The sequence below is a fragment of the Oncorhynchus nerka genome, linkage group LG14 (genome assembly GCF_034236695.1).
Source record: "Oncorhynchus nerka isolate Pitt River linkage group LG14, Oner_Uvic_2.0, whole genome shotgun sequence".
NCBI lineage: Eukaryota > Metazoa > Chordata > Actinopteri > Salmoniformes > Salmonidae > Oncorhynchus > Oncorhynchus nerka.
Window position 1 is genome coordinate 39,132,372 of NC_088409.1, and position 19,552 is coordinate 39,151,923.

At 39.3% G+C, this 19,552-nt stretch overlaps 2 protein-coding genes across 2 annotated transcripts; one reads left to right on the plus strand and one right to left on the minus strand.

Annotated features, from left to right (window-relative positions):
- Positions 1 to 669: 669 nt before the first annotated feature.
- Positions 670 to 11,251, plus strand: LOC115141018 (uncharacterized). Its single transcript, XM_029679593.2, has 8 exons — positions 670 to 856; positions 3,349 to 3,494; positions 3,723 to 3,845; positions 3,947 to 3,983; positions 4,091 to 4,156; positions 5,935 to 6,012; positions 8,801 to 8,887; positions 9,200 to 11,251. The coding sequence occupies exons 1-8, from the start codon at positions 829 to 831 to the stop codon at positions 9,268 to 9,270; spliced, it is 636 nt and encodes a 211-aa protein (XP_029535453.2). The 5' UTR covers positions 670 to 828; the 3' UTR covers positions 9,271 to 11,251.
- A 4,678-nt stretch (positions 11,252 to 15,929) lies between these two features.
- On the minus strand, positions 15,930 to 18,200 carry LOC115141019 (CD83 antigen-like). Its single transcript, XM_029679594.2, has 5 exons — positions 18,089 to 18,200; positions 17,859 to 17,995; positions 17,472 to 17,709; positions 17,206 to 17,306; positions 15,930 to 17,066 (listed from the first exon to the last, which is right to left on the minus strand). Exons 1-5 carry the CDS (start codon positions 18,114 to 18,116, stop codon positions 16,914 to 16,916), a joined length of 657 nt encoding a protein of 218 aa, XP_029535454.1. The 5' UTR covers positions 18,117 to 18,200; the 3' UTR covers positions 15,930 to 16,913.
- Positions 18,201 to 19,552: the final 1,352 nt, after the last annotated feature.

Here is a 19,552-nt window from a genome sequence, read left to right on the forward strand (position 1 = left end):
TAATCTAAGTTTATAATTTTAAAAGGCTAATTGATCATTAGAAAACCCTTTTGCAATTATGTTAGCACAGCTGAAAACTGTTGTCCTGATTAAAGAAGCAATAAAAGTGGCCTTCCTTAGACTAGTTGAGTATTTGGAGCATTAGCATTTGTGGGTTTGATTATAGGCTCAAAATGGCCATAAACAAAGAACTTTCTTCTGAAACACGTCAGTCTATTCTTGTTGTGAGAAATGAAGACTATTCCATGCAAGAAATTGCCAAGAAACGGAGGATCTCGTTCAACACTATGCGCCTACTCCCTTTCACAGAACAGCGCAAAAAGGTGTGAACTTGATCCCATAGGATGACATTCTGGGTGTGATCGTCCCAGGTGCGCGTGCACTCTGCACGTCTGCAAATGACTAAAAACAAGGCATGTGCTTCGTCACAGTGGGTGTAGATATAATTGCACCCTGCACACACACACCTGAGACGATCACACCAGAATATGTAATTATATGGGATCACATTGACCTTGGCTGTCCCGTCTTAATTTCTTACTGAAGTCGAAGTGCCCGTCCACGCCCACTGTGACGAAGCACAAGCATGATTTTAGTCCTTTGCTTTCGTCACTCTACGGAAATCCCCATAGTGTCACTTCCATTTTAGCCTATTGTAACGACCCTGGGTTTATAAAGGCAGATATCGACTCTGCGGCTTGAGCATGCTTTTGCGGCACAGTCGATAGCGCGCCGAACCTCGTGCTAGAAGGTCGAGGTTTCTGTTATGGGTGTATAAACTGATTGACTTCTGTTCTGGATCGTCTTCATTGCTGTAGTTCTACAAATATGTTTTTTCAACTCGTCTGCATTCTAGGTATGTTGTCACTTATTTTAAACAATGAGACTGATATCAAACTGTGCAGGCTCACCTAAAATTATGATTTACTTTACTTGTCAATAGAGTCTGTGGACCTTTTTTATAGATACTTTCTCAATGTAGAAATAACCTTTTGACGAACAAAACAGGGTTTTTTCTGGTTAGCCATTATATTGTCACATTTCCATCAATTCTGTTGTGTTAATTGATTTAAATAAGGTGTGCAAACTCTGGAACAGCTTAGGGATCCTGAGGAGTGGTTTGAGAACTGATTTTAGACCACAGTTCTCATTTGATGCAAGGTGTCTGTGTAACAGTATAACGTCCTCTCGCCCATACCCGGGCGCGAACCAGTGACCCACTGCACACATCAACAACAGTCACCCACGAAGCCTCGTTACCCATCGCTCCACAAAAGCCGCGGCCCATGCAGAGCAAGGGGAACTACTAATTCAACGTCTCAGAGCAGGTGACGTCACCGAATGAAACGCTATTTAGTGCTAACTAAGCTAGCCGTGTCACATCCGTTACATCTGTCACAAGACACCTTCACTGGCCATATTTTTATTTATTTATTTTCTTCCCAATTTAGTGGTATCTAATTGGTAGTAGTCTTGTCTCATCGCTGCAACTCCCGTACGGACTCGGGAGAGGCGGAACGTCGAGAGCCATGCATCATCCGAAACACAACCCAACCAAGCCGTGGTTGCACATAAAGAGATCTGAGCAAACCACACACCCCAAAAAATATTTGAATGAGCTGCCGCCCCTACAGAGAGGAAGAGGCAAAGCGAGAGATTTCACTCGCCAAAATCTGTCCAAAATAAACCCAATGCCCAACGACTCCCATTGTTAGGGTGGACACATGAGCGTCTCGCCATTATTAACAGATATCTGTTATCACTAAAAGAGCAAAAACACTTTTTGTGAACTGCAAAGAACCATTGAAGGGCTCAAAGGGTTATTTGTCATTATGGTTCCGCACAGAACCATCACCCAGTTTCTTAGTGTGTGACTTTGGTCGTTCGAGTAATTGGGCTGTGTCAGATTAGGTTACATCTCACGCGTGCGTTGGTAGGCAAATTCACAAAAAAATACATCCTGAAAATAGTTCATGCATGCTGAAAAGGGGATATCAACAGCCGCCTAGTCATACCTAATTTAGGACATGCCGTTTGCATTGTAATGTAGCTAATCTCATTCTCAGACACTTCCGCCCAAATGTGCGAAGACGTCAAGCTTGGCCTTCATTACTGTTGACATCTTATCTTATGTCAACATCTTATGTCATCTCATTGCAGTGTTCCCACAAGGACCACCGGTCATTTCAATAAGTATGCAGTAGGCCTATGTACTGATGTAACCAATTGGATTTGAGCCTAGGTTGTTTTCACAAGACTCTTTTAGCCCTCTGAATTTATGGCTTCGCTTGGAGGAGCTAACACAAGCGCTCCGCTTTCTTGACAATTGGGCCAGAACAGAGTAGCACGGCAGGCCCTTAGATGTACACGGTGAGCCAGCATTGATAATATGCATGTCAATCTCTCCTGGCTCAGGGTGGAGGTGAGATTGACGGCATCAATGCTTGTTTTTGTAAGAGGTATTGGCATGTTTAAATCACTGAGCTGTCTGTTTAACCGACTAGCGCATACCCATACATACCCCACAAGACATGCCACACCAGAGCTTTCTTCACAGTCCCCAAGACCAGAACAGACTCCGGGAAACTAACAGTACTACATAGTCATGACTACATAGAACTCTATTCCACATCATATAACTCAGTCAAGCAGTAAAATCAGATTTAAAAAAACAGATAAAACAACACATTATGGAACAGCGCTGTGAAGAGACACCGGCACACACACAGCATTCACAAACACATGCTAACACGGGCACTCTACACACACATACATTAGAATATTGTTATTTTGCTGTATTATGGATTTTGTATTGTAGATGTATTATGGTAGAGTAGTGTGTTGTATGTATTTGTGATTGAACCCCAGGAAGAGTAGCTGCTGCCTTAGCAGCCCCTAATGTGGATCCAGAATAAATCCAAATACATTTACATTTAAGTCATTTAGCAGACGCTCTTATCCAGAGCGACTTACAAATTGGTGCGTTCACCTTAAGACATCCAGTGGAACAGCCACTTTACAATAGTGCATCTAAATCTTTTAAGGGGAGGGGGGGGGGTGAGAAGGATTACTTTATCCTATCCTAGGTATTCCTGAAAGAGGTGGGGTTTCTGGTGTCTCCGGAAGGTGGTGATTGACTCCGCTGTCCTGGCGTCGTGAGGGAGTTTGTTCCACCATTGGGGGGCCAGAGCAGCGAACAGTTTTGACAAATAGACTATAGTGACCACCTCCGTTAAGCTGACACTGCCTAGTATGCTGCATAATACAGTGGCTTTAGGTCGACATGATCCTTTCTTGGGGTGAGGTGGATTCCCATCCCTCATGTCCTTTTCTTTATTCACTTTTCAGTCTCCGTATTCTCAGTCTCAGTGTGCGCAGCCTCAGTAGGGGAGAAGCTGGTTTCCTACACATGTCAAGAGGGTACAAACACACTTGAAGCACCATTTGGAGTAGTGGATCCCCAATGTGATCAGAGCTGGACCACTAGCAAAAAGGTAATCTATTTTCTACAGTATGTGGTCATGACAAGTAGATACAATGTGATAAAGATATCTTTATTAGAGCCATTTTTTTTTTTTACATATCACCATTGACAGTACGAACATTGCTGCACTCACTACTGTAATTCACTCTGGATAACAGCGTCTGCTAAATGACGCATGTTATGGCAGGGGCCATGTCAATTGAGACATGACATGTGAAAGATGATTTATTCACTACAGCCCATTGCCTACTATGAAAATGGCAAAGGTGAATGCAGTTTTTCATGCGAAGAAGTGTTCTCTGGCAAAGTCATCCTCCGTGAATGTCCCAATGTCACATTAACTATTGGTTGCACCACCAAGGTAGGTCAACTCATACAATTCACCTTCCTCTTCTCTGTTACTGCCTACCAAATGCCAACCTAGTAAACATTTCTAAATATTTCCACCTTTCTCTTTCACAGGATGGGGTATATGAAGAGACCAGGCTGCACTTCTCAGGTGTGGTTGCTCCTGATGTTATTGGTGAATAACACAACATACCATTGATGTTCATATAAAGCGTTGTTGTCATCATATTGCTCATGTCACTCTTTTTGCTCCATCAGCGATAAGCAGACCAGCTGTCTCTATGACAACCACTAACACTGCAAACAATCATATCGCACATTATGGTAAAGTATATATATTTTTTAAGATAATGAATTACGTGGTATTCTGGGTTCGAGCCCAGGCTCTGTCACATTCGGCCACGACCGGGAGGCCCATGGGGCAATGCACAATTGGCCCAGCGTCGTCCGGGTTAGGGAGGGTTTGGCCAGCAGGGATATCCTTGTCTCATCGCGCACTAGCGTCTCCTGTGGTGGGCCGAGCGCAGTGCACGCTGACCAGGTCGCCAGGTGTACGGTGTTTCCTCCAACACTTTGGTGCGGCTGGCTTCCGGATTGGATCTGCATTGTGTCAAGAAGCAGTGCGGCTACGTTGGGTTGTGTTTCGGAGGACACATGGCTCTTGACCTTCGCCTCTCCTGAGTCCGTACGGGAGTTGTAGCGATGAGACAAGACTGTAACTACTACCAATTGGATACCACGAAATTGGGGAGAAAAAAATACATTAAAAATAAGGAGAGCATGTCACACCACAGACACAAGTGAATGATGTGAGTGCTCTACAATAACGATGGCTGGTCGAAGAACCACACTTAGATGATTCGTTGAGAGCCATGAGATAAAGAATACAAACACTTTTTATTGCAAAGATACACCCCCTTAGTCTACATGACAAACAACAGATGTGTGGAATGGGTCACAAGGTTAGGATTCGTGTAAATTATTAGTATCTGCTGTAAAGACTGTTCTCATCGTGTAGAAACCAGGGTCTGGCCCCCAAAACAAGACGCAATACAGTTCTAAGAGACCCCTATTCTGTTGTATAAAACAACCATTTGATGCAATAACAGTTTTATAACAATCTTGTAATTTCGTTCTCACAAGAGTCACTCTACAAATTATCACAAACCCAAACAGGTCTATAATAGATTAAAAGAAAAAATGTGTTACAACTTCCCACGGTCTCCCCTTATTAATAGTGAGCGTACAACTTTCAAACAATGTCCCCTACTCTTCCCAACACCGAATCATCTAAATTCTGATGAGCACGATAAAATTAGGATATTTTTCTATAAAAATAAAATACAGTTACTTTACGAGTAAAGTAGGAAGCCCAGGTTGCAATAGGCAAAAATATATTGTGTCATGTAAGGAGTGTAGATATTTGGCCTGGCGAAGCGGTTTTATGGGCTGACTGAATAGGAGCTGATATTTGAGTTTTTCACTCTGCTGGTCTTGGCAGATTAGCAGTCCTCATTGTCCAAGACAGAATCAAGACTGAGTAAAAATGTATCCGACACCGAGACAATCAATACAGATGTAGGATCTTAATTGTATCACCTTTTTTTTGCAGAGGATTTGCATGTACAGCTTGTAATTCCCACTTTTAAAATGTCAACTTCATTTCCCCTAACAAAACATGTATAAACCCCTACAGAAAATGACCATTTAATTATAATCCACATTTATAATCCACATAGTTCAAATTTCAGGATTATTTTTCTGCTGTAGCAAACTGGCTCAAATGTAAGATCCAGACCAGACTCAAGTTCTGTTCCAAACACAAAAACCGAATATACAAAACACAGTGGGATATGAAGTGGACAATACCAGGTGGGAGAATGACACACTTCTTTTGAGATTAAAATGAAGAAAAATTGTAGGAGGAGACCCTCCCACAGTTCAGAATCATTAGCATATTTAAGCAATAATGCCCGAGGGTTGTCTAGGGCAAGAAAGTTGTCTCCACTTCTCTGGTAAGGTTTCCTTCGATTTCAGTGCCTTATACCATTAGCCATTATTTTATCATATTGCTCATCTTATTTATTTTCTCCTTTTTATAGGGATAAGTGTCAGCAACCAAGCTTTGCCTCCGAAAACTGCCAGCACTGCCTCTACAAACGTTCAACATGCTCATTATGGTTAAGTATAGAGTTTTATTTTATTCGTTACACCAGTGGTCTCCCAACAGGTCGATCGCGAGCTACCAGTAAGCTCGCAGCCCACCTATGAGTAGCTCGCCAAACAATTCTTAAAGTACATGCAATTTTCATATGTTCCACGGCAAACTGTCATAAACAAATCTCACAAGTATCAGACACTGCAAACTCCCAGCTACTTACTATCTAACAAATGCAACATTGACATTATGCAACACCTGGTTATCCACTATTGTCTTAAAAGCCAAACCTAACACAATATATGCCTATTACTGTTACGATAAACCATGAGTGGTGGGTAGAATCAGGCGCAGAGAGCAGGGTTCCGTCGTTTATCACAAATTTATTCACCGGTGCAACCAAAAATGAATGACGCCAACACACAAGGCGTAAATAGTTGCCAGTCCAAAAACAACAGGACAAAAATAGACCGGATAAATAAAGAACACGAAAAGCAATACACCATCAAACACAGAGTAACAATAAACAAGCCCGCACAAAAACCCAGCAGGCCTAGTGCCCTTAAATACCCTACAAACAAACCCTAATACAAAACAGGTGTACCCAATTAACCAATAACAAACACAAACGGAAAAAGAATCGATGGCAGCTAATAGGCCGGTGACGACGACCGCCGAGCCCCGCCCAAACAGGAAGAGGCACCCTCTTCAGCGAGGTTCGTGACAATTACCTTAGCCCCAGTCTGTCTATTTGGTGCTCGAGTTTGTCTATCGTGTGTAGTCAGTGGATGTGATACAGAAATACTTTCCCCAAAACCTTCTAAATTAAATTTTAACTGCAAAGTAGGCTTACCTGGCAGACTAGTCTATACCATGAGTAAGTACAGTGCATTCGGAAAGTATTCAGATGCCTTGACTTTTAAGGCTGTAAAGTATTATTTATTTTTTTATTCTAAAATGTATTAAATATTATTTTCCCCTCATCAATCTACATACAATACCCCATAATGACAAAGCGAAAACAGGTTTTTGGAAATGTTTGCTAATTTACAAAAAAAAAGATACCTTACTTACGTAAGTATCCCTTTCCTATGAGACCCTATGACCCTATGAGACCCGTTTCCATTGATAATCCTTGAGGTGTGTCTACAAATTTATTGGAGTCCACATGTGGTAAATTCAATTGATTGGACATGATTTGGAAAGGAACACACCTGTCTATATATGGTCCCACATTTGAGAGTGCATGTTGGAGCAAAAACCAAGCCATGAGGTCAAAGGAATTGTCCGTAGAGCTCCGAGATAGGATTTTGTCGAGGCACAGATCTGGGGAAGGGTAACAAAAAATGTCAGCAGCATTGAAGGTCCCCAGGAACACAGTGGCCTTCATCATTCTTAAATGGAAGAAGTTTGGAGAGCCTTCCAGAAGGACAACCATCTCTGCAGCACTCTACCAACCAGGCCTTTGATGGCCTGGTTGGCCCGATTTGAACATCTCTTGCGAGAGCTGAAAATAGCGTCGTTCCCCATTCAACCTGACAGAGTTTGAGAGAATCTGCAGAGAAGAATGGGAGAAACTCCCCAAATACAGACGTGCCAAGCTTGAAGTGTCATACCCAAGAAGACTTGATGCTGTAATCGCTGCCAAAGGTACTTCAACAAATGACTGAGCAAAGGGTCTGAATACTCATGTAAATGTGATATTTCTGTTTTTTATTTTTAATACATTTCTTAACATTTCTAAAAACCTGTTTTTGCTTTGTCATTATGGGGTATTGTGTGTAGATTGATGAGGAAAAAAATATGAAATCAATTTTAGAATAAGGCTTGGAACAAAATGTGGAAAAACTAAAGGGGTCTGAATACCTTGTGAATGCACTGTATATCATTTGTATCTATTGTGTTATTTGCCAACTTTACCATGAAATGAGCAGCAGCAGGACTGAACTATTGATTGACCAGCACATTAGATGGCACATTCCTCACTTGCTAGATGCACAATTAAAGAGCCAGATGTGCAATAAAATGGGGAATTACACTCAACAAGAAAAAGTTTGTTTTCTACCCGACTTTAAAAATCATGATCTTCTGATGTAAGGTAATCATTGACATGGAATCAGAACATCCAATTGTATTGTTTCTCTATGAATAATTGTAATTTTGTGAGTGAAAAAGCAAAACAAATCTAAAACCAGGAGGGGGTGGGGTGAAGAAATCACACATTTTGTAGGGCCCCCCTTAGAGTTGTTTATTAACCATTATTTTACCATGTATATTGACAGAAAAACAGTGCACCACTTTCTCTTGTACACTAAGGGCCTGGGGAAGAGTTGCAGGGTAGAGGAAAAGAATGTGCCTATTTTTGAAAGCTAGAAAAAATTAGAAGCTCATGACATGTTTTATTTTCCAGAAAGTTTGGAGACACATGCTTTTTACATTTGGGGATGGATTGATAGTACAAACATGTAGAACTGTTACATAAATAAAGTGGAATGCAACAATGTGACTATCAGTTTTACAACCATCTACTGTATTGTGTATCATGAATCAGCTCCACTCCAATATCTCGTAAATTCTTGATGTTCTTCACATGGATATATTAAAATTAGATGTTTTTAAATACCATACAAGAAGCCTTTTTGGAAAAACGTTGTACTGTCATAATAATAATAATATCTTAAGTGCTTTTCATACACTATGCTCAAATCGCAATGTTACCTTATTTGCGGGTGAACTTCCTCTCTTGAAGCATCTCCAGTTCCATTTCCCATTAATTTATTGAGAAATGTTATGCTCTGTTTATATTTCAGGAATAATTATATTCTCGGTCCTGTCACCTCTGGTTATTGTGATCAGCGTGATCATCAGCCGTTACTGCAGATCTCGTCCAAATGAAGGTGAGGAGGCTTCATCCATGGTGTTGTAATCCCCCCAAAGGACCTATATGACATTTATCCTGCCAATGAAGAATACTGAATCAGGCATTATCTTACAATTTAGCCAGTAGGATTATTGACAGAAAATCCTTTCGGGACTGCTGCTCTACCTCTCAAAAGGGAAAGAAAATTAGCTTTTCGACCATGTAGGTTTTTAGTTTCTTTGCAGACTAATTAAAATGATGTAGTTCTGTGAAGCACTCAATGTTGTGCACTTTCCTGCATTCTCTTTTAATTCCAATACTCGAATAACCCCCTAAACTTGTTTACCAGTGATGCAGGAGACGTTGGCAGTCTTTTCACCTAAGACAGGAAGGAGAAAAGCCATAGATCTTTTTTGGTGAAAATGTGTTCTTGCTGCTAACATTTGAAACTGCACTGCCTCACAATGCTGGGACATATAGCTAGTGTTGTAGTATTAATGTAGTAACAAGTATTTCCAATCTATTTATTGCTGACAGATGTATAAGTGTAAAATGAGGAAAGTATGGTATTTCTAGGTATGCCAACAGTACAGTAATTGTTACACTGTACATTGCCATTTCTCTCTTACATATTTGTGAAAACTGTTAATATGACAGTTAGCTACAGTAGATGGTAGCGATGCCAAGCAGTAACAGAAAGCACTCAATGTTCATCAGTTCACCTTGGGCTTGGAAGTGATGAAATGAACCAGCAATTGGCGACTTACTCGTCTGAAATCCTAATGCTATTGAGTAAGGTACTCAACCTGTGGGACCAGTGTCTATGGCAAGACTTGAAAATGGCTGTCTAGCCATGATCAACAACCAACTTGACAGAGCTTGAAGAATTTTAAAAATAATAATGTGCAAATGTTGTACAATCCAGGCGTGCAAAGCTCTTAAGAGACTTACCCTGAAATCGCTGCCAGAGGTGAAGCTAACATATACTTATGTAAATGACATATATCTGTATTTAATTTATTCTAAAAACAGGTTTTACATTTGTCACTGTGGGGTATTGTGTGTAGATGGGTGAGAGAAAAAAATCAGGCTGTCACAACAAAATGTGGAATAAGTCGACAGTGCCTAAAGTATTCATACCTATCGATTTTAGAGATGCAGTAACAGAAAGTGTTCAAGGTTAATCGTTCATCTTGGGCTTGGAAGTGATGAAATGAGCTGGCAATTGGAGAGTTACTGGTCTGAAATCCTAATGCTGTTGTGGTATGAGAAAGGTGCTGTGGGACCAGTGTCAAAATTAGCAAGGATACAAATGTTAAAAGCATTTTATTATTGGTTGATATCACATTTCATGGAGACTTACCAAACATCTGTTATTCTAATTCTTCTTATATTAACTGACAAACTGAATTTGATACACTAGTATTACATGATCTGCAAATAAGCTCTATTTCTTTTTTAGGTCTGTTGCTTTGCATTTGTATGCATTTAACAACTGCTAACCATGTGTATGTGACCAATAACATTTGATATGATTTAATTCTGTTAAGATTATTATTATTATTGTGAAATAATGTGTTGTGTGCTATGATCACACGGGTGTCATGAAAAAATGTCACTGTTATTGTATATGACCCATATCCATGCACTCCTCATGTCAAACCTGTCCTGTGATATGGTGATGCAATAAAAAAACCAATATTTAGTTCTATAGTATTACATTTTTTAAGCTACATGGAATTTTGTAAAGGATTTTCAATGTTTAGATCAGTGGTGTAAAGTACTTTAGGCCAGGCAACACAGGTGAATAGGCATTTTTTTAAAGTCTTTAGTCTCATCAGACTGAAACTTTACCAGTTGAAAGTATACATAAATCCAAGATATTATTGTATTACAAGTTCTAATTATTTTAAAATAAAATATGCAAATGAGGCAAACCGTCCTTAAATATGCACTCATTTGCATATTACGAGAATCAGTTTTTTTTAACACATTGCTTCAAGGTAGAATGTTTTTTTTTTATTATTGTGATAAAACATTCAATGGTCAGACTTATGGATCAGTTCATCAAAATATTGTCATTTCATGGAATTCTTTAAACACTTTGCATGTATGACGGGTGAATATTTTGCATATATTTAAACAAAATGACACAAGATTAAAGATATTTTTTTTTTAAACTCAAAGTCTGACTATAAGACCTAAGAACCTGTGTGTGGAATAATGTGAATGTACGTCCTTTGAAGACTGAGAAAAATGAATTGGCGCACCGGGAACATGTCATTTTGAGAAAATGGCCGATACAGATAGGCTAATGGAATTAAAATGTACTTTCCATAAATATAATCATTTGTCACATTAATTAAAAATAAACAAAATATACCTTTTATGTTTCAAGCAATAGAGCATATCCTTTGAATACTGGTCTGTTGGGCAAATATGCAGTTTTGGGTAAATTCTCATATCACTTTGCTCAGTTTCTCACATACAAGGCTTTTGTATGGCTGTTGAAATGTGCAGAACATTTATCAGCTATGCCTGCCCCATATCTAAGGCCCTCTTTGAGTTGTTGCTGGTGCCACTTTACTTTCTTGACTGTGTCATGTGACCTGCGCCTACGCTTGGCACACTCCCATTGAAGCAGCATCCGCTCTCACAACTCCTTGCTGATTGCTTCCAGTGTCACCAAAGTGCTGTCAAGCCACAATTTGTTCATCACATTTGATATAGCAGTGGCTCCCTCATTGAACGTGGCTACTGCAATAATGGCTGCTCCGTCAATGTGACTTTTGCCCACAAAGACAATTTTGGGGCATCGCAACCATATTACAGAGTTCAGACATTCATTTGAATTCTGGGTTCCTCCATGCTACATTCTTTTGAGGACATTATCATTTGACATCCTATGATATACAGGTACCATTTTCTGTGCAGCCTCTATTAAAAAATGTATGCCCTCCAAGGTTTTTGTGACAGGGTGGATCTTCTCCTTTTTCTATGGCTCTGTGCTGGTACCAGCACCAATGCACACACCTATCCCTTTGGTTGGAAGTGAATCCTCTCTTGTGCCAAGTGCCATCGAAGGATACATGAATGTCTATGATGGCATCCTCATCCTCCTTCTGCAACTCTGCTATGTCTGGGTCTATATCTGCATATGCTCTTCTAATTATCTTTGCAGCACTCTCCATTGACTGTAGCCCTCTGAATTTTTGAAACTAAAGTGGGGGGAAAATGACTTATTATGTCTGTCGACATTACAGTCATAACTGCATGACTAAATATCAACATGTTATCCTATGTAAATATCAGCATGATATCCCATGTAAATATCAACATGTTATCCCATGTAAATATCAGCATGTTATCCTATGTAAATATCAGCATGTTATCCTATGTAAATATCAACATGTTATCCTATGTAAATATCAGCATGTTATCCTATGTAAAAATCAGCATGTTATCCTATGTAAATATCAACATGTTATCCTATGTAAATATCAACATGTTATCCTATGTAAATATCAACATGTTATCCTATGTAAATATCAACATGTTATCCTATGTAAATATCAACATGTTATCCTATGTAAATATCAGCATGTTATCCTATGTAAATATCAACATGTTATCCTATGTAAATATCAGCATGTTATCCTATGTAAATATCAACATGTTATCCTATGTAAATATCAACATGTTATCCTATGTAAATATCAGCATGTTATCCTATGTAAATATCAGCATGTTATCCTATGTAAATATCAGCATGTTATCCTATGTAAATATTTGCGTATCAGCATGTATTTACTTTATGTAAAGCTAATTTCTCACTAATCACATCAGGTTACAGCCCTATGACACTGTAGGCCTATATTACAGTCTCATTATATAGTTATCCTATCACTCTGTTTTATTAACTTTGAATACATTTGCTGGAGCAAGGAAATACATATGATTTATACACAGCAAGTCACCTGACAATATTGGGCAACTCTCCCTTTTTATTTACCTGTCATTCTGTCATGTCTCTGATATGAGCTGAACACTTATTTTATTTAGAGCTGCATAACCAAGTCCAAGTTCATGGGTTAGAAGAACCACCCTCATATCAAATGCCCCTCTACCCTGGAGCACTCCTGTAGCCTGGAGGAAGTGTAAACACACAATCAACTTCACATTATATCATGACATAATTACAGAATCACTGGTTGGTGGGGTCTATGGTGATTTTCAGTCCAGTTTAGACACTTAGTGCAAATTAAATAATGTACAAGTTAGTTTATTTGTGACGTAAAAAATAAAAGCCACTGTTAGCTGGCTGCTGTCTGGTTGATCGCTGCTAGTACAACTACTAGTCGAATAAGTCATGGGAGAGATGACGAATTTTGGCAAAGATATTTATTTATAGACTAATACACTTGAAACAAATAGCCAAACCGAAAACTGCAGACATTACTAGTGCCTCCCCCACGATCAAACCGACATAAACAATGAAATGAAATGCAGCCTAACGTGATCAGAAATCTCAACTAGCATGCTAGTCGCAGCAATGAAGAATTGAGTGCGAGCGCGTTCACGCGAAGGGGGGATTCTGGCAGGGGGGAGCTTTTCGGCACACCTGTTACCTCCTTTTCCTGTACTGCCACTGCCTCGATCGGCGGATCAGGCAATTTTTTTCTTTCATTCACTACCTTTCTCGCATTGGCTAACTGATATCGCCTATTTGTATTCACATACTGTAGGTATATTCTTCGAGATTTTCTCATTTTGTCACTATTTACGTGGATTCTTCGCGGGAGATATTTTCAAACAAGGAAGTGCTGTGGGGCACGTTTTAACCAATCAGGTTACCGGAAAGGGCCTTTAAATGATGGTAACCAATCGGATGTCAGGAAATTACTCATCTTTCAGCAGGAAGCACTACGTCTACAAATGATATAGCCATGTATGGACTAGCTAACGATACGCTTTTGAACGTTGTATGATTCAACATGGAAAATTTTAAAAATAGCGGTTGAAGTTCTTCATGAAACATGCTATCAAGAACGACATTTATGGTAGGTGTAGTTGACGGAGTTGGGATAAAATGATACAAATAAAGTATGTATATATTTGTACATGTTGTGAAAGTATGGAAGTTACAGTTGCAAAATATCCAAATGTCTGAAAATGTACAGATGAAAGAAAAATCACAATTTTTTCCTGTGTTGTCGGCCTTGAGTAAAAATACTTTAAAGAAAGTATTGTGCTTTTTACTCCATACATTTTCCTTGACATTTTCCCCGATCACATAGTACTCGTTACATTTTGAATGCTTAGCAGGACAGGACAATTATGAAATTCACGCACTTATCAAGAGAACACGTGGTCATCCCTAGTACCTATGGTCTAGCAAACTCATTAAACACAAATGTATCTTTTGTAAATAATGTCTGAGTGTTGGAGTGTGCCTCTGGCTATCCGTGAATTTTAAAAACAAGAAAATGGTACCGTGTGCTTTGCTCAATATAAGGAATTTGAAATGATTTATACTTCTACTTTTGATACATAAGTATATTTTAGCAATTACATTTACTTTTGATACTTAAGTATATTTAAAACCAAATACTTTTAGAATTTTTCTAAAGTAGTATTTTACTGGGTGACTTTCACTTTTACTTGAGTAATTTTCTGTCAGGAGAATTTTCAATCCAAATGATAATAACTGACAATCAATAGCTCTGGCCAATCCCTAAGATCTGTAAAACCACGGGTTTAATAATAATTAGTCAAAGACTCAGCTTTGGCAAAAAGATAGTACAGTTTATTCAGAGAACGTTCTAAAGTCCATTATACAAAGACATCCATTTTATTATTGGGCACATACTTCCACACAAACAGTAGGTATCCTACGCACATACTTCCACACAAACAGTAGGTATCCTACGCACATACTTCCACACAAACAGTAGGTATCCTACGCACATACTTCCACACAAACAGGAAGTGAGTTTTATCCTTCTCTATAGTTCTCACTACTGTGTATCACTGCCCAGCCAACAGTTCCATTCCCCCGAGATTAGGGAAACCTTGAGAAGTACTCCCTATGCTATCATAGGTTCCTCAGAGGCCTAGCCAGGTCGGTCCCAACACAGTTTAACTGTTCTCATCTTTTTCTTCTTCGGCACACACATACAAGTTCAAACCTTAAACTACGCCTTGCTCAGACAGCCTGTGTTTTTCCACTATACAGATACATTGTTTAACCTAATTCTGACTAAAACTACACATATCATCAGATTATAATTTTATGATTCTAATCAATTTCATACAGTTAGAAGGTTTCAGAGTGGAATTATTTTATCAATATCTTTCAACATATACATTATTTTATCATTTTCTATTATGGTATCTATACTTTTACTCAAGTATGACAATTGGGTACTTTTTCCACCACTGGTTTAGATCGAATGTAACCTGGCTTCCATTTGATGCTGTATGATGTTATTACTTTGTAACGTGTTTGGGGTAATGTGATTGTCGATCACAATGACAGAGACTTCACAGAATTGTTGTCACTCAAAAGAGTAGTAATATGTATGTATTTAACAATAACAGCTATCCAAAAAAACACTTTGTGTTAACCCTTGAGGATAATTGTTATCATCCCTTTTAAAATGTGCACATTACAACATTGACAGGTGATGGAAATTACTAATATCAAGGTACAGTATATGTACCATGTGTAACTTTGTGTTGTTGTGTCGAACTGCTTTGCTTTATCTTGGCCAGGTTGCAATTGCAAATGAGAACTTGTTCTCAACTAGCTTACCTGGTTAAATAAAGGTGAAATAAAATAAATCAAAAACTAGTGTAAAATATTACAGAATGTGTTGTGTGAAATAGGTAGAGATTTTTTTGCCAGACAGTTAGCACCTCAAACAGTATACTATGCAGAAAAATAGTTATGTATCTGGTTTGTAAGCCTCTGTAAAATGGTAGGGTAAATAATTTATCTTAATAACATGAACTATTCTAAGTAACAATCAACTTGTGCTACATCACTACTGTGGTGACTAAAAAAGTGAGGACTCGTCTTAAGAAAAAGTTAAAGAACATTTATCTAAGAACCATAGCACATGTACATCAGAAACAGTACGTTACAAAATGATTTACGACTTCATTATTTTCAATGTATCCACACAATTGCTGATCATGTTCAAAAACCAAATATTTACCAAAGCCCACTTTCATAATGCTTGGAGGAAAATAATATTTTTGGGTTCTGTATACAAGATTAATAAAATACTGTTTTGGCCTCACAAAATAACAAAAACTTGTCAATAATGCCTGAACATTAGAGTTCATTGAGAGATTTGCTTGGCTCATATGGAATGCCGTATTGGTTGGTTTCATCTCTCTGTGCAGAGTCCAGCGTGTCCCACCAAATCCTTCCAACACGGGAGCGCCATAAAACAGTGCTCAGATCAATTCCATTTCATTACCAGTCAATACAGGAATTTAATTAGGCATGAAATGCCATGTAGTACACATTGGTAATTTTCCAGTTCAACATCAATGTCAACTTCAATTGACTGAAATGCAAATGGGATTAACCCCAACATTGCCATGGATCGACCCTGCAGAATGACCTCTTATCATGAATTATTCCTTCTCCCTTTCCTGAAGTTCCTTGATGGGGTTAGATCTTGGGACTTAGATCATGGGGTCCCCTCACAAGGCCCTGCTCCTTGCACATCACAGGCACATGAATGCTGCAGACAGGCACTCGTTGCTGGAGAACTGCTGCTCTAGCCTGGCTGTACTGCTGTTTGGCTGCATGAGTGAAAGGGTGTAGGTTACTGTTTCTGCTTCATTTCTTTGAAAAGCCTAAACATCTTAGTTCTACAGGACCGGCCAGAGGGTTGTCTGCCTCCATCTGCTCTAAAGATGAATTATTCTCCTGGAAAGTAGACATAACTCTTAGGCTCCTTGCACAGCTTCAAACGTGCCCTAGTCTTTCTCTGCATTTCCTCTTTACGTTCAAGTATACAATGAGCCCAAATTAGCAGAACAGGCCCTCACACACAGACATGTTTTATGGAACCCTGTCTCGACCAGTTTGGCCCCAGAGTGTAAATCAACATTAAATCTTTCTTCTCAAGGGGTGCATCTAGAAGTGGTTCTTGTGGATACTTCTTACTCCTTTGCAATAACATATTCCTTAGGATGACCTATGGTAAAAATGAGGATTATTGAGTCAATAACTGTAACATTTCAAAGAAAATGAAATACATGAAAACCATAAAATGTTTGTTTATTTTATCTGTTAAAAATAATAATAGAGGAACAGCTGGCAATGTTGTAACTCACATAGCTGATGGTGAATATCAGCAATGCCGCCACAATCCCCACAATGGAAAGAACTAGAATGGTATCCCTTTCTTCTGATTGGTCTGTGGACTCAAGGCAACCTGCAAAACAAGTATCCACAAATCCTTGAGCATCACTGGAAACATTTTTTAAGAATTTAGCAGCATAGATGAACTCTCTCTGGGTCCAATTTAAAACACTCACATACAGTATACAGTAGGTCTACATACCAAAATAAGCACACAATGAGAGTAGAACACACATACCTGTCACTCTGAGGTGAACCTGCCCCTCCTGGTTCTGCTCTCCTACAGGTGCTGCCAGGAGACACTTGTACCTCCCGCTATCAACAGCCGTTACATTGGGCAGGAAGATATCGAAAGAATCATCAGCCAAAAGTTCCACTTCACGCTCCAGACCGGCGTACCATTGGGTGGTGCTTTTAGGTGATGATAGCCTCTTCATCAATAGACCAGACTCCTTATTAGAGGGCTCCTCACCCAGCTGGGAGAAGAGGGTTTGAGGTTACTATATGCACTTAACAGCTGGTCTGGGACCAGTGCTGTATGTTTTTGGCATATATTGCACTTGTAAAGAATTTGGTCAGATGGTTCATAACACAGTTTGTGCTATCACAATAATAGAAAGCTTACCTTGTACCACCTCACCGCCCGGTATTGGACCCCAGGCTTACATATTGCTTTACATTTCAGAATTGAGTCCTCTCCACAAACTGACTTCACTTCATGGGTAGGCCTATCCTGTGTGAGCCCACATTGCACGGAGGCAGCTATAGAAAAACACAAAATAAATTATAATTTCAAGTGAGCCTGCCCAGCTGGACTAATATCAAACTCGTTTAAAAGAATAAATGACAACATACCTAGAATCCAGACGAGTTGAAAAAACATATTTGTAGAACTACAGCAATGAAGATGATGATCGAGAACAGAAGAGTGGCAGTTTATATAAAGCCAAATGAAAGTGAAACTATAAGGCTGGGGATTTCCCATACCGAGTGCCGCCTTGAGTTCCGTTCGTTTAGTGGGTGTGGCCTGGATGTGACCATTTGAAATCGCAAAACTCGTAGCACCATAATCATGCCGTTCTTTCGTACTCAACGGATCCCCGACATTTCGCTAAATTGAAGGTCACAGTACTTGTGTGCATATCATTTGGAATAAGCCGCGAGCCTCTCAGTTGCGCGTGTACTCTCTTCACAGGCTCGACTGCAATTGGTTATATTGACCACCATGCTGATACGTCGCGGCACTCTCCTGATGTGTTTGGGTAGGCTATGATTCTCATACATTGTTCAACTTAAGCAAACGTAAAATGTACACCGAGTGTAACAAACATTATGAACACCTGCTCTTTACATGACAGACTGACCAGGTGAAAGCTATGATTCCACTTGTTAAATCCTCTTCAATCAGTGTAGATGAAGGGGAGGTTACTGGTCAAATACGTTTTTTAAGCCTTGATACAATTGAGGCTTGAATTGGGCATGTGTGCCTTTTAGAGGGTGAATGGCCAAGACTAAGTGCCTCTGAACGGCGTATGGTAGTAGGTGCTAGGTGCACCGGTTTTTGTCAAGAACAGCAACGCTGCTGAGTTTTTCACGCTCAACAATTTCCCATGTGTTTGAAGAATGGTCGACCACCCAAAGGACATCTAGCCAATTTGACAACTGTGGGAAGCATTAGTCAGCATGGGCCAGCTTCCCTGTGTAACGCTTTTATTATGTATCTGCCTGCTGGCGTTAAACGGGTTAATCTGTAGTGTTGAAGAGAAGGCGTTAAAATTTGATTAGAAAAAATACATAATAGCCTACATATAAAGATATAACTTATTTTTGCAAACTGAAAGATAAAGTCACGGTTGGCCATTGCCTGAAAATCCCCTAAACTCCCCTGGCTGATTGAGCATCATAAAATATTATAGGGAATCCCCAAGCCAGAGCCAGGAATCCCCTGAACCAGAATGACATTGTTTATATGGCAACTCTCCTTTATACACAGGAAGCAGCCATTCAACTTGGCATTCACCAGCCTTTCAAGTTTAATCATGTAAAAATACAATCGTTACTCACGAAATATGGAGTTTCGATTAGCAACTATTGTCATTTAGGCCTACAGAAGGCTGCAGACACGGCCGGTATGTAAACATCCAATAACACAAGCAACATAAAAAATGCCCATTCGGCACCTCCATAACAAGGTATAGCCATCCGAAAAATACATGAGGTGCCGAAGAGGCATTTTTTTCGGTTGCATCGAACTTTTTATTTAGACCTTTTTTGGAAGTACAAAAAAATGTCTTATTTCAAATTTGTTTAATTACAAGA